The 15296-nt window shown below is 44.2% G+C and overlaps 2 protein-coding genes and 1 pseudogene across 3 annotated transcripts; 2 read left to right on the top strand and 1 right to left on the bottom strand.

The window, feature by feature from the left end:
* Positions 1 to 463: 463 nt before the first annotated feature.
* Positions 464 to 4840, top strand: LOC130137917 (probable pectinesterase 53). The gene is made up of 5 exons (XM_056310493.1): positions 464 to 997; positions 1361 to 1550; positions 1913 to 2119; positions 3063 to 3298; positions 4574 to 4840. The coding sequence occupies exons 1-5, from the start codon at positions 501 to 503 to the stop codon at positions 4719 to 4721; spliced, it is 1278 nt and encodes a 425-aa protein (XP_056166468.1). The 5' UTR covers positions 464 to 500; the 3' UTR covers positions 4722 to 4840.
* Positions 4841 to 4968: 128 nt separating this feature from the next.
* LOC115684526 (protein IQ-domain 26-like) lies at positions 4969 to 7038 on the bottom strand (annotated as a pseudogene).
* A 3022-nt stretch (positions 7039 to 10060) lies between these two features.
* On the top strand, positions 10061 to 14444 carry LOC115684520 (uncharacterized). 2 transcript variants are annotated; one of them, XM_030609267.2, is made up of 5 exons: positions 10061 to 10613; positions 11582 to 11677; positions 12299 to 12564; positions 13564 to 13627; positions 13721 to 14444. In XM_030609267.2, exons 3-5 carry the CDS (start codon positions 12461 to 12463, stop codon positions 13880 to 13882), a joined length of 330 nt encoding a protein of 109 aa, XP_030465127.1. In that variant the 5' UTR covers positions 10061 to 10613; positions 11582 to 11677; positions 12299 to 12460; the 3' UTR covers positions 13883 to 14444. The 2 variants fall into 2 exon arrangements, with proteins under 2 accessions (XP_030465127.1, XP_056166491.1); XM_056310516.1 differs by having other exon boundaries at positions 11582 to 11698.
* Positions 14445 to 15296: the final 852 nt, after the last annotated feature.

The following is a 15296-nucleotide window of genomic DNA, read 5'->3' as shown; positions in this document are numbered from 1 at the left end:
ACACTGAGCCACACAGAGCTATTATTGAAATCCATAACGATGTCAATTGACAAGCAGCTACATTAGCTTAATGTTAAACACATACTAAATCTAATCCATGATAAAGTATCAACTTGTGGATGGTTTGGATACATTCCCACTCAAGATCATACCTAACCATCCAATCCAAACCCAAGGAGAGACACTCACGGGCACTAACAGAAACAACAACCCATTGGCAAAAGTTCCTCTGTTTGTCCGAACCTCCACTCCTTTTCTTCATTAATTTAGTCATTTGTAAGCCAAAAAGTGCACCCGTTTGACGCCTCCCCGTCTTGTGGCTAGCATTGCTCTCCTGTGACCCCCTCTCTCTCTCTCTCTCTCTCTCTCTCTCTCTCTACATGGATGTCAGCAGTACTAGAAGCACCCGTGACCTTATGACCCTTTATCTGTCAAATGATTCTCCAATTCAGCATCACTTTCCACCTAAACCCAGAACGCTATGTGAGAAAGAAAAAAAAATGACAATCAACGTATATAAAACTCAATCACTAAGGCCATTCCTCTCCACCACTTTGAACTCCCACGTTAAAACATTCCCTCCACTTCTCATCCTCTCCATCATTCTCATTCTGTCATCACCAATGCCAGAAAACAAGCATTCCCCCATATTCCGCGTTCTTGTTCTCTTCCTCCTCCTCCTCCTCCTCAGCTCGAGAACCTCGCTATGCCACACCAAGGGGCTGAGGCCCAAGAGCTCGGCCGGGAAGCAGCCACCGCAGAACGTGACGCGGGCCCAGTTCTCCGAGCAGCAATTCATGAAGTGGGTCAAATTCGTGGGCGGCCTCAGGCACTCGGTGTTCAAGGCCGCCAAGAACAAGCTCTCCCCTTCCTACACCCTCACCGTCCACAAGAACCCCGCCGCCGGCGACTTCACGACAATCCAGGACGCGATCGACTCACTCCCCTTCATCAACCTTGTGAGGGTCGTGATCAAGGTTCATGCAGGAGTTTACACGTGAGTAAACATTTTCCTCTTCTTCTTTCTTTTTTTCTCCCGCTCTTGTTCTTGCTCTGCATACACGTTTATGTACTTCCAAGCTCTGTTCGCAACACATTTTGTCTTGTTGACTATGTTCTTTTGCTTTTTGGGGCTCGGCCAAAAAAAAGTTGGTCCTGTTCTCTCTCTCTCTCTCTCCGTGACCATTGATTGTAGAGTTCCTCTTGTCTGCACTCACTTGTTTTGTATCTTTCATTGGCTTTGTCCTCCTTTCTAGCTTTGGTTCTGTTTGTTCTGTCCAATTTACTTAGTGACCAACTTAGCCATGAGATTTGTACAAATGGTGTCTGATTTGAATTTCCTCTCTGAACTTCTTTGCAGGGAAAAAGTGAATATTCCTCTATTGAAGTCCTTCATCACAATTGAAGGTGCGGGGGCAGATAAGACAATAGTCCAATGGGGAGACACAGCACAAACACCAGGGCCAAGAGGCCAGCCCATGGGGACTTATGGTTCTGCTACTTTTGCCGTCAATTCACCATACTTCATAGCCAAGAACATCACCTTCAAGGTCACCTTCTCCTTCCGATTCCATCACCAATTTCTCTTCACAAATAATGACTTTTCAGGTGGCTCTGAGATCACGCAATTCTCTAAAATGTATACATTTCGATTAGCAATTTGTGTGAAACACGCACTTTTTTTTTTTTTTTGGTTATAATTAGGAGTAGCAATTTGAAACACGACAATTCACTACCTAACTTAACATGCCCACGAGCACAAAAGATACAAAAGTATAATCCTAATTGATATTTTTTTAGTTTTTTTTTTATTTCAAAGGGGTGCAAATTCACGTCTTCATGATTTATGACGTCATTATCTAATAATGAAATGTATTAAAGTTAATTTGTCCATTTGGGGGTTGCGATGCAGAACACCACACCGGTGCCGAAACCAGGAGCAATAGGGAAGCAAGCGGTGGCGTTCCGGATATCGGCGGACACGGCGGCATTCTGGGGCTGCAGTTTCTTGGGAGCTCAGGACACGCTCTATGACCATCTGGGCAGGCATTATTACAAGGATTGTTACATTGAAGGCTCTGTGGATTTCATCTTTGGCAATGCCCTCTCACTCTTTGAGGTTACAACTCTCTCTCGTCTCTCATCTTTATTTCCTCCACTCAATTTATGAAAAGAACAATTCAACATCTCGACTGGATTGTGAATTCTAGTCCTGTCTTCCTTGCATTCTTGCTTGATAAATAAAATAATTACCTAAGCTCGTTTCTAATAAATTAAACTAATCAAATTTCAAAATTAAACAGCGATATCATCACTATTTTTTTCTTCTGTTGCACAATGTGATTGACTCTACCTATCACTTCAAACATAGAGCAAACAAACACGATAAATTTCTTTCGGTTCATGTCGCATGCTGAGGTGATTTGACAAGAACAGGGGATTTTCCTGTTTTCTTTAGCCTTTTCATTTCTTTATCTTTGATTTCTCTTTGCTTTTTACATAACTTAATGGCCACAAATAGTCAGAATTTAGAAGTTCATTTTTGTGGGAGAGGTGAAAATGTGATGGTGGTCCAATTCCTCCCAAGCCACAATCAGCACCACCATTTTGCAGGCCCATGAAGCCAGCTTAACTTTTCAAGGATGCTGATAGAGGTGGGCATTAGACTGAGCTCTATGCTATTGCTGTCCCACCGGAAAAGCTCTTCTAAAACCTAAAGTATTTAATGAAAATGCTTACATCATGAATGATGACATGGGATATCTAGCTCATTAAAATTTCAGTATAGGAGGCTGCAACCTTAAATCTTCATCTAAAACTTGTTTATGAAATGACAGTTTGGTTTTGGTATGCTGGTGATTTAACACAAAGTTATTATTTTTCTGACACGAGATACCGTTGGACCAGATTGCTTGGTGCACTCCAATGTAAGGAATGTCCTAAAGGATACTTATGTCACGGCATTTTCACAAATGACATGTTTTGACATTTCTCTAAACTCATATGCATGCACGATACTGTGAATTAAAAGGCGCGCCGAGTAATGGATATGTGGGATGCAGAGTTGTCACGTGCACGCGATAGCACAGAACATGGGCGCGTTAACGGCTCAGGGGAGGAGCAGCATGTTGGACGACACGGGGTTCTCTTTCCTCAACTGTAAGGTCACGGGCTCGGGCGCGCTCTATCTCGGGAGGGCGTGGGGCCCCTTTTCAAGGGTCGTCTTTGCCTACACCTGGATGGACGACATCATCATCCCCAAGGGCTGGTATAACTGGGGAGACCCCAATCGCGAAATGTATGTATATATACACGCTCACCCTCCTATCTCCCGCATTGATTAGCTTTTTCTATCACATTGATACTAATTCGAGTCTATACAATAATTTTTGGGGATAGGTTCGAAAATAGTAAGTCTCTTGATTGGGCATTATTTGGTGGTCCACCAAAGATTATGTGCTTTTTAGCCTTCTCCTAGGTCTAAAACATAATGGGGCCTTCTTTACTAACAAACTAGTAACTACAACGCCAAGATGCTTCCTTTGCACTTTAGCTGAATTCATTTAACACTTTTCACTTTATTAGTAAAGTCCTTGTACTCCTCCCTTACTAGAAACTAGGCAATCAACCCTCTTCTTGAAGACGGTCGATCTTCCCTTCTTTCATATTGGCATTTTCAATTTGAAATCACCGTATCGACATAGTGATCGCCTCAATCGAACCTCGAATTTCATAAAATTTGAAGTAACTTTTTGGAATAATTTTCAGAAAATTTAGGTCTATGGTCCAATTATTCCAAATACTTTTCTCATACAATCCTAGGTCATGAAGCACCACCACCATCACTACCGTCCTCAATGAACCTAGTGCTTTGGACAGTGCCACCGCCTTTTTTCCAACGAAGCCGTGCTCATGGGTCTACGTGTTTGTCATCTTACTCTTTTTGCCCTTATGGTCAGCTCCTCTGCTGATAGCATATTATGTTACCAATTACAAGTTCCGAAGTGACGGGACCGCCCTCCCGAAGACTCCTGCACAGCCACTCATTCCCTTTGCAAGGGCGGGGGCAGCTTCGGAATTACGTAAATGGAAAGAGCCTAGGGCTCAAGAGGAATAGTGACCTAAGTGCATGTCCTTTTCTCTTTTTCCCTATGTACAATCTACGTGTAATGCACCTCCACTAGAGCATGGCATACCCAAGAAACATTAAAAACCCTAGGCCACCCACCTAATCCATAACATCCCACCAAGGCAATCTCTCTATGTTGGGCAATTTTTGGCACTTTTATTGAGTTGGCCTGTCACTTCTAGCATGCCCATAGGTTATGCTTTTTGCATAGAAATTGGTCATTTCATTTTATTTGTACATAACTTCCACGCATTTTCTAAAAGCATGACCAGGCCAGTACACATATATATCGATTTATCTTTTGGCAAGTGGGTTCATTTTATTGATGGGTGAAGATTTTCATGTAAAGAGTAATCAAATAAAATATATTGTACTGCTAATGGTGATTTTAATATGAATCCTAATTGTTGTTGTGTGGTTTCTTTTTTGGACTGATGAATGCAGGACCGTGTTCTATGGGCAGTACAAGTGCATTGGACCGGGGGCAAGCTTTGCAGGGAGAGTGTCATGGTCAAGAGAGCTCACCGATGAGGAAGCCAAGCCTTTTCTCTCCCTTAGCTTCATTGATGGCTCCGAATGGATCAAGATGTAATGCCACCATTGAGATCAAGAGATGTAGAATCTGCCATTATTCTTGTCCCAAAGTGATGTTTAGGTATATGTCGACTCGCTAAAATTGGTATACGAAATGACGCTACCGACGACTTTTTACTCGACGTTGAATACAACCCGCTCGTTTAAAATACCCGTATGCATTCTCGGAAAATGGGTATCGGGCCAGGTCTATGTTCACTAATATGAAGTAGAGCCTTCTTAATAAAAATCATCGTTCAAATTTACAATCTATCGTTCACTAGAATCTCCTATCCATTAACATATGACTGAAAAAGGGAGCAACAAGAAGCATTTCTTATCCTCCCACACTGATCTCTCACCACATCCTCTTGTCCACCTCTTTGCCAAACTCACTGGGCCTCTCAAGCTTTCCCAGTATGGCATTCTTGAAGTTGATCACCTCCTGGGCTCTTGAGCAAGCCCTCTGCATCCTAACCCCGCTCAAGCTGCTCCTCGAGCCCATCGCCTCGTAGAGCGAGAGCCGCCTCTTGGACCCCGGCTCCGGCCTCTGCTTCGGGGCGCTCTGCGACCTCAGCTTCGCCGCCGACGACTCCGTGCTCGCCATGTAATTCGGGGACCTCCCGCCTGTTTGCCCCCAGGAGGAGTTGTCATCTCCGCATGAGCTCCTGTTGGACGGGGTGGCGGGCCCGCTGGGCCCGCACCGGCGAGAGCTCGCGAGCCGGGGCGTGCTGTGCGCCGTGGTGGAGAACCGGCACTCGTCGCCGCTCAGGGCCCACTCGGGGTCGGGGAGGTTCCGGAGCTCGGGGATCGACAGGCGGGGCGGGGCCCGGAGCGGGAGTGGAGAGGAGAACGTGGGGTGGGGAGGAGGAGGAGGAGGTTGGGGCTCAGCATAGAGATCCGCATCAGAGGAAGGGTGGGGCCTTATGGGCCTTGAATGGCGCCCACCATTGTCAACTTCCACAATCTTTGGGCTTCCTTCGGAGGTTGCGATTACTGTTGCAGCGTCAAGGGACGACGAGAGCCTCATGCTATGAAGCGATGCTGTGTATTCGCTTCCTGCCTCATCCGATCTCCCCTGAAAAAAGTTGAGAAAAGAAGGAAACAGGTTTGTCATGGCCAAGAGCAAAGACCAAGGAACAAGTGACTTCTAGTGCAACAAAACGTGACTTTCATCTGCTATATTCAACGGAATGTTTGCTGATTGATATTGCTCTTTGCACAGCACCCAGCCCTTAGAACAGCGAAATTTCTCTTATCAAACAGATAGGAACAATCCCGCTTATCGGCGTCATTCGACCCGCGAGTCGGCTTTCGCAGCACGGTAGATTACGACGCTCATAAAGAATCGAAAAGGGGCAGATGCCAAATGTGTGTTTCGACCGATGGCTTAGTTGTTACCGTGGATTTGCGCGGCCGGGACTCCGCAGCTGCGCAAACTTCGGGGGGGACGGTGAGAGGAGCGCGACCCCGGCGGGACCGGACGGTGGCTTGAGCTCGGAAGAGAGATTGCATGCAGTGGAATGCAGCAGTGGCTTGCCTCCTCACCAGATAGCCCCTCACCACCGCCTGCAGCTTCACCAGCCCTCGCAGCGCTTTCAGTGCTTTTCTTGCCTGTTTCGCGTCCAAAAGCAAATCAAAATACAGCACAAAACAAAGAAGAAGGGCGAATCTTCATCCTGCTCACCAAGTAACCCCTGAAATTAGCCTGAATCTTCACCACGGCCCACCTCTCGTGGCCGCCCCCGCCCCCGCAGCCGAGGGCGGTGCCCCTGCCGCGGCTCGTGAGCCTCACGACGGCGGCCGCCGCCTGAGCCCGCCGCCACCGCCGCGTCCGCAGCCGCAGCGGTGGCAGCGGCCACCGCGATCGCGTGCTTGCTCCGCTCCTCCTCGCACCCCTCCGCGAAGAACGACCTCAGCCAGGCGGCCTCCGCCGCGGATATGTTCGGCGGGATCGTGGCAGGGTTGTTGCACAGGCCCCCGGCGCGGCGGCGTTCTTGGTGCCCGCGGCGGCCGTCGGCGGCGGGGTCCTTGACCTCTTTATCCTTCTTGATCCCGAACAAGCCCTTGAGCCACCTCACCGCCCTACCCATTTCGAGAAAACAAAAGACAACAAAAGTCGTAAGAGATTAATGCAGTTGGGTCGCTTGCTCTCTCTCTCTCTCTCTCTCTCTCTCTCTCTCTTTTCCGGTTTCGTGCAGAGCGGATGTTAGATTTGCCAAGAACAGAGCGGCGATCATTCGTGGAAAGAATACAAAGTCTTTTTGAAAGACGACAAGGCAGGGCGAAAGGAACAGTGGAGCGAAGGGCGGGAAACTTTGATGTTTTCTATGCTGCTGTCTTTCGCTTTCGTACCGAAGAGGAGCTGTCATCGACCTCGTGCGCAAGGACAGCATTACGTGACAAGAAAATGGACTGAAACATGCAGAGGTTGTGTCTCGTGTATGCATGCATGAGAGGATGACTTGTCGAACTGCACTGCAGGGTTTCCAAAGAAAGATATTTTTCCAGTTACTACAAGGTAACTATTGGAATCTTCGTTCATGGGTGTTCGTAAAAAGTTGCAAATCACGTAATTTGGCTTAATGATTATGGATCGGAAATGACTCAAATTGCAATCAGTGTGCGCCTGCAACAACAGCACCTCCAAGGAAGATGATCTGCAATAGAGATGCAAATCAAGAAGAAGATTGTGTGTTTGCATGGGCCTATATGTTTTTATCGGATCAAGTTTCGATCCGGAGAGAGTTTATCGCATGAATTCCTTATCAATTCCGAATATTGACTTTTTTTACATGTCAATGAAGTTTTCTTTCCATCGAATATTCAGTATATTGCCTTCTTGTCTAGCTCTTAAATCTAAAAGTGATCGGTTTTTGGATGGATCTGTTCTTGATTACCCTATTCCTCCCTAACCGGCCCTATTTTTTATTTGGTGCAAAAAGTCAAATTACTATAGTAAAATATAAAGGTCATGCCATTTCATTACAAAAACATATGTTGGTGAAGTAATAGTGTTGTTTATTTCTTTGTATTCAAGACATGGTTTCGAGTTAAACCGGTTCCTAGGTAGAATCAGTGGTTTTGGTTCTCCGAACCGGGAAACGGTTCTCCCTCGACCCGAAAACCGGTCTGGATCCACGTCTTTTTTCGGTCCGACCCTACGATCGAAACCAGATCCGAGGAACACCCTTGCTTAAACCCCGCGGCAAACGGGCACATGAAACGAATTGGAAGTTGTTTCCAAGTGGTGTTAGCTTTGCGAATTGGAGAAACGGGATCACATTCGCCGTGCTCGCCATGAATGAAAAGTCAACGTCGATGAACAGCGACTTTTCTAGGACATTTTTGTTGTTTCTCTCGTGGCCAATGGGATGCTGATAACAATACTAACATGGCGACAAGATTTTCATCCATCTGCATCGGTCGCAGACGAATCCGACTGTTGATGTTTTTTTTCTAGGATTCCTTTCCTAGTCCACACTGTTCTAGGGTTGGACATGGTGATGTATTCTAGTTATTTTGGAGAGCCAATTCGGCGAATCGGATCGAACATTGATCCTTCGACTAAAAACTAGAGACATTCGATTCCTCGAATATTTCGATCTTGAGTGTACCACCGCCGTTTTGGACAATTTACAGACAAATCTAAAAGTTATAGCGAAAGATCGACGTAGCTATTGGGCCAACCGACACGGTGCTCAGTTTGAGCGGCGACTGGGGTCGGGGCGAGCGCCTGATTTCATACACGCTTGCACCGGGGTGGGGGTTGTGCGGTGCCCACGACTTTGTACGATTTTTTTTGCCTCTAGAATACGAGGGGAGTTTCTTGGTTTTTCAGAATCGGGCTCAAGACCTCTCGAGGCTCAAATTCTTCAAGTAGACCGACCCGAGAAAGACCCGATCGGTAAGGCATTTTTATTTAGTGCAAACCAGAAGGAATGGAGCCGTTGGATGTTGCTCGATATTTGCTATAACTTAACAACGCGCGGCCATGGGATCGTCAGCTTCGCTTGCTTCCTAAGAGAGTTTACCTAATTCATTGTGTTTCGATTCGCTGAATGGAAAGATAGAGTTGGGGCAAGGTCTAACGTGTGATGCTACGTATAGGAAGTAGGAATCATTACGTCAAAAATTTCGTGGGGCTACAAATCTCGGGTGGAGATGAGACTTGCCTGGTTGGTTAAGTGGGCGGATATTTATTAGGGTTAATATTACGAGAAACTCCAAACTAGTACATATGTGATAAATTTATCTCGAATTAATTTTTTGACTTCGAAAAACCTCAAATTGATACATCCATAACAAATTTACTGGGAAAAGTGCCAAAAAAATCTTAAAACTTTTGTATTGGTGCCAATTTAGTCCTAAACTTTTTTTTTTATGCCAATTTAGTCTTGAACCTTTTTTTTGTGCCAATTTAGTCCTAAACCTTTTTTTGGTGTCAATTCAGTCCTAAACATTTTGTATTGGTATCAATTCAGTCTTAAATCTTTTTGTCTTTGTGCCAATTCAGTCCTTCCGGTCAATTTTGGTCAGATTTTGCTAACATGTACGCTAGCCGGTCACCGACGCTGACGTGGATAATTTTTAATAATATTTTTAATATTTTTTTGAATTTTTATTTATTCTTTTATTCTTTTTTTTTCCCTCCCTCCTTCCTCCAGCCAGTCGCCGCTGGCGACCGGAGGAAGGAGGGGGGAGGGAAAACAAGAAAAAAGAATAAATAAATAAAAAAATAAAATTTTAAAAAATAATAAAATTTTATTAAATTTTATCCACGTCAGCGCCGGTGATTAGCCGCCGGCCAGCCTGCGTCCACGTCATCAAAATTCGGCCAAAATTGTTCGGAAGGACAGAATTTGCACAAAGACAAAAAGATTTAGGACAGAATTGACACAAATACAAAAGGTTTAGGACTGAATTAGCACCAAAAAAAAGTTTAGGACTAAATTGACACAAAAAAAAGGTTCAGGACTAAATTGGCACAAATGCAAAATGTTTAGGACTTTTTTGGCACTTTTCCCCAAATCTACCCCAAAATAATTTTTTGATCACCAAAAATCCCAAACCTAAGACATGGACGGATTTACTCTCCGTTAAATTGTATTAATACTACGAAAAATCACAAATTGGTAAACCCGACAAACAGAGGGTAAAACCCCAAACCAATATAGTTGTTAACCGTCACGTGTCATTTAACTCAAGAATTGATTGTAAAATTTAACTAAACTAACGGAGAAAGAATTATGTCACAACTATATTAGTTTTGAGTTTTTCGAGGCCAGCGTGTAAAGCCCATCTTGGGCGGTCCAATCTGACAAACCCATCCCGTTGAAGAGTGAACGGAGCCATTTTTTCCACGGAGCGCTCCATTAATTGGGAACACGAACGCCCGCGAATACAGTTCAGACTTCAAATCTCCGGCGATCTCCGTCGCCGGAAGTCCGCCGATTCGAGGTTCGCCGGAGGTCATCCTCCGCCTGCTCGAGTTCTCTGCTACCTCCGGCCGCCGTGGACTTCAGGTGCTCTCTCCCTCGGGAGAAACGGGAGGAGGTCATCTTCTGCGGCCGCGCACGACCGAGGGAGACGGGAACGAAATTCAGAGACTCGCTCTCGGACAGAGGAGTTTGCTTGTTTTCTCGACTTCCCTCGTTGATTTCGGGCCGTTGATAATCGCCGTTGAGGTCGCCGCTCGTTCGTCGTTCCCAAGAGGCGCAGTGAATCCTCTGTTATATCCTGTATTTCTGATCCGAGGCTTCGGAGAAATTGATCACCGCTCGATTCGTCTTCACCGGCGACGGCCATCATTGCCGACGCACCCAAGATTTTCTGTTCTTTGATTTGCTTGCCGGCCGTAGCAAGATATACAGCTTTGTCGTGGCACAGAGGCAGAGACCTCAAACTGCGCGTGAGTTAAAAAACTGTCACGAATGAAGCCGAATGGACGATTTGATGTTCACATTATCGCTGACGTGATGACTTAGATCGAAACACTACCTCAATGCTGCATATCAGATCGTTGGTTGGGATGCCTATTACCTGTTTGATGAAATGTCTGAAACGCATCAGTGTGAATATAGCTTCGAATTTGGCCGAGATCATCTCGTCTGCTTGAATGGTTCACTGCACTAGCTGTATAGGTTAGGTAAATGCAGTAGATTTTCACTTTAGAGTTTGTTTCCGAAGATCTCGGTTTTGATACGCGTCTGATAGTCATTAGTGATAAACTCGTTTCTATGAAATTATCTGAAGTGGTTGATGTGCTGAGTTGTAAGCACTTGTTAATTGTCACTAGCGCGTTCATTAGGCGTAGACCGATATGAAGAATTATATGAACTTTGCTTGAGAATCGATGACATATTCCCCGTGTAAGTGCTCATATCAATATGTTGAATTGCGAATCATGTTTGCGGTGCGTATGTTCTCTGTTTGTATGTTCCTGATGCGAATACTCTGAATAATTTTTTATTGTCTCCCAATTTGCTTCACGACAAGGTGAGATCCAGAAATTTGTTGTCTCGGTTCATCCATGATTCAAAACAAAAACTAACGTCATGGTAATGTTTGCATGAAATGTGACTGATGTTGAAGCTTTTTTTCAAAGATTTGGCCTGAATCTTTGTTGATGAGATGTTGTTGGATCGATATATCACTATAATGTTGCATATAGAACCGTCACTCGATATGCTCATCAGGCGTTTGACGAAATGTCTCAAAGAAATATATGTGAGATAATGTCTATTTTTTATCCAATCTGAGGTCAGTTCAGTGTTGTTTGCATGCTACTGATTGATTCATTAGTCGTCGAATATGATCTTCTGGAATTTTACCTGTTGCCCTCGAGTGACACGTCATCTTCTTTTTATATGTTTCAAGGTTGCTGCTGTGCTCAATGCGATGGTGGTTTTGCGGCGGTTATCGGCGAGGAGAACAACGGACAAGAGTCGTTGATGTGTATATTGCCGACTTCTGGTAACATCCTTAAGTGCCCGGGTTCGCTTCGATAGTTCCTCGTATTCTGTGCACCTCGGCAAAGTTAATTAGGCAAATCAAACATGAATCCAACTTGCGCGAGATATGGGTTTGAGAGAGCCCGCACCTAATCGAGGGCCGTTGGTCCTCGACTCGGCATTACCTCTAAACCTGTCCCGACAGAAAAGAGGGTCATGACAAGACCTGACTTCGAGTCTCTCATCAGCAAGTCGGGCACGATAGACATTTTCGCACTAACTTGAGAGGGGTGTCGAAGAATTATCTCGCAATAGGAATTTATTTTGTTTCTATTTATTTTATAGTCGGAAATACATTCCCATCTCTGCTCCTATTTTCTTGCTATTTTCTAACCGTCCTGAGCCTTTCTTGTATGTTTATCTGTAAGTTTCATATGAAATAAGAATCAGAAGAAACCATTTTTCTTCAACTATACCATTACATGTTTTACTATTACAACAATTCGCTTTTTGTTACCATGGATATTGAATCCAAGGGCGTTCTTTTAACTTTCTCGCTTCTCTTTCTGTTTTCCCCTCGAGTCAGAATCGCCGAGAAAATCTCTCCCTGATTCTCTCTCTCTCTCTCTCTCTCTCCTCTCAGACATCACTCACGGTCAAGTGCCCGTGAGCTTCCCGGAAGCATCTTCGGTCAGGGTTTCTTTGTCGTGAAACGGGTTGGTGGAGGTTGCTGTCGGTTCGAGAGTGTCGTGAGTTTGTGACCCTCTTCTTGTTCTCGGGAAAAGAGGCGGCGGTTTTGGAAGAGATGCAGGCGAGGCGCACGAACAGTTTGAGCAGGGGGAAGCGGGGCCTGGACTCGAGCTCGGGCGAGGAAGGGCAGCCTGATCGGAAGCAACCTGCTCTTGCGAGGTAAAACCCAACATGTAAATAGGGCCTTAGACTTCGACCAAAAAAAAAAAAAAAAAAATAGGGCCTTAGACTGCTAGAAAATAGCCAGAAAATAGGAGCAGAGATTGGAACAGATTTCGAGGATCACAACAATTCGATTTTTACAGCTTGTAGTACAGTATGTATAGCTTGTTCAGAAAGCAGTACGTGTTCCTTAGAACTGGCAAATTTACGTTCTGAAAAAGCTGATGTCCTGTTCAACATTTTGGAGAAGTTACGTTACTTTCCATTTCAAAGTCCAGGAGGGTTTGCATTCTCTTCTTTAGATTTATTCTGTTCCGGGAAATATGATTTCTTAATGAAATTTTTAACCCCAACCAATTGTTGTGGGCTTATGGGATAGAATTACTTGGAGGTTTATTTATTTATTTTTTTGGTTAAGATTAAGCACTCACAATGCTCTGTGTGGTTTACCTATGTCCACAATGAATGGTCCTGAAAGCAAAACTTTAGAAGTCTCTGTATGAATTTTGTCCTACTTCATGGCACATCTCATTCTATGTATTCTTTATCAGGCAATATCATATTCTGATCTTGATCATATCTTGCGTACTGAGTAGTTCTGTTCATATTGGAGGAAACAATATCATCCTCATTCCTCTTATTACGTCATTAGTTGCCAACAATTTATTCAAGAAGTTTGCCTATGATCGGGCTTGGACTGTATTTGCTTGCCTAGCCCATCTAATACCAGCCCTCCGCATTGGGGTGTTGTCGATAGTTGGTTCTTGCTTATGGAAGTTGCTCTTCGTGGGTCTTAAGTTTGCAATCTCCTTATGTCTTGACCTTTCCTTTCTTCCTTGTCAGTGTCTCGTTGTTGTTTTAGTAAGATCATTCTTGTCGGTTAGAAGGAGTGTTGCTAGTGAATCACCGCTGGTAGTCAGTTGTTGCAATCTTACTTTATTTTCTACGTTTCTTATTTGCTTATAATATATGAGAGCGTGATATTCATGATTGCAGGAATCTTTCCTTGCCTCAAGCAAATGAAGAAAGAGCCGAGAAATGTACTACTCAAATTTCGATTGTATGTGCATTTCCCTTGCTAAGTCCCTCCATACATGACCACTTTTATGTTTTATTTCATTTGATGGCTTATTATTTCTCTATCTTTCTGCAGGCTAGTTCTAGTGGTATGAATATGAAGATTGAACAAGCCAAAAGATTTGCAGTCGCGCAAGCGCAACGTGATGGTAGCACTGGAAACTACCGGATCTTCGATTCGCCCTATGGAAATTTTCTGGTACCTGTAGTTCCTACTCGTGCAGACCTAGGTGTATAATTGTTCTTGCTTTTGGCAATTTCTCTGAACTGCATCTTACCCACCAGTACTCATTTTAAGAAGTTGATACGTAGCAGTAAAAATGTGCGGAGCTATGTGTTCTGAGCATCATGTGCTTGACTGGTCAATCTACTGTTAAGCCTTGCTGTTTACAGGCCATGGCATTGCAATAGGTTCATAAAACAACCCAGCAATCTGTGCTCCTTATCTCTTTAGTTAGTCAAAACATATTAGCGGTTGAAAAGAGCCGGAATCCTCTGCACGTGCATGCTGACTGGACTGGTAAAGAGTGCGCAATAATTTAAGGGACGCCCCAAAGTCATCTTTGGTGTTTAGTAGGATTAAAAGACTTTGCCAAGCCATCTGTAATATATAATATTAAGCTTGGAGCAGATGCTCAAAATCAGATCGAACAGTCAATTCATATTAATGGCCCGTGATGTGTCACGCGTGGATCAAGTGGGATTCGCCGTGCTCATGTTTTTTGTGTTGAATTTTTTAAGTAGTGAAGGGTAACGATTCATGTGCAACTTGCCAACTTCGCAAGTTGTAACTTTGCGCTGTTTTTGTCGTGTTGACTTTTGCTTTTAGCGTTTCACCGGTGGCAGGGTCATGGGGCTTTGGGTTGTGAAAGTTCGGTCAACGCCTTTCCTTTTATACTTACAATTTGTGTCGTCTCGGATCGATACTAAAATGATCCCAATCTAGGGCAATGGCGGGAATGTTTTGGCCCGTGTTTTTCCTTTTCGTCTCGGATCGCGGCTTGAATCGCCAGTTCTGTGTTTGTAATTTGGTGTCGTCTCCCATTAGATTTGCTTGTAGTTCGAAAGTGTCATCTTTTTATTGCTTCTGGAATTATTTCTTGTAAGTAGGATTCAAAGGGGACCTACGGATATGGTTCTTGGGTTAGGTACGGTTGCTTCGGTTTGAATCAGGCATGAGGCCCTTAGTTGAGTTGATTAATGTATGAAAGTTCAGAAGGGCATGACCATGCGTTGCATTCTTTGATCAGAGTTGGAGAATTTGTCGTCTCATCTTAAATCTTCTCTCTCTCTCTCTCTCTCTCTTTCTCTCGAGAATTAAGTCAACATTTTGCGGCATTTTCTAATCATGGGAAGTCGACCCTTTTCGATTGGTGGGACACATGAACGTATTAGACACCATGTAGTTTTCACACCATCTTATTAACATGACTTATCAATTCACGGGACCTCATGCATAGAAAAGGAAATGTGACTATTGCAGCTATCGAACGGTTTCCGGTCATCAAATGATTCTCTAAAATATATTCACGAATTTCGGGAAGTGTCTTAGGAACCCCGATATGTCGCCATCATTAAGAAGAGATATAGATCATATTTCGGTATCAAGTCATAGTTACATGTTAAGAAAAGAATATTGATCATGTACATAG

The sequence above is a fragment of the Syzygium oleosum genome, unplaced genomic scaffold, assembly GCF_021117445.2.
Source record: "Syzygium oleosum isolate NSW1041296 unplaced genomic scaffold, Sole_v2.1 Sole_v2.04, whole genome shotgun sequence".
Lineage (NCBI taxonomy): Eukaryota > Viridiplantae > Streptophyta > Magnoliopsida > Myrtales > Myrtaceae > Syzygium > Syzygium oleosum.
The sequence above is the reverse complement of the archived record's forward strand: the minus strand, read 5'-3'. Positions and strand labels throughout refer to the sequence as shown.

Coding starts and splice junctions, on each gene's coding strand:
- LOC115684520 (XM_030609267.2), top strand. CDS start 12,461: ATGCAGGCGAGGCGCACGAACAGTTTGAGCAGGGGGAAGCGGGGCCTG. Junction 12,565..13,563: donor AAGCAACCTGCTCTTGCGAG/GTAAAACCCAAC, acceptor TCATGATTGCAG/GAATCTTTCCTTGCCTCAAG. Junction 13,628..13,720: donor GTACTACTCAAATTTCGATT/GTATGTGCATTT, acceptor ATCTTTCTGCAG/GCTAGTTCTAGTGGTATGAA.
- LOC130137917 (XM_056310493.1), top strand. CDS start 501: ATGACAATCAACGTATATAAAACTCAATCACTAAGGCCATTCCTCTCC. Junction 1,551..1,912: donor CCAAGAACATCACCTTCAAG/GTCACCTTCTCC, acceptor GTTGCGATGCAG/AACACCACACCGGTGCCGAA. Junction 3,299..4,573: donor GGAGACCCCAATCGCGAAAT/GTATGTATATAT, acceptor TGATGAATGCAG/GACCGTGTTCTATGGGCAGT.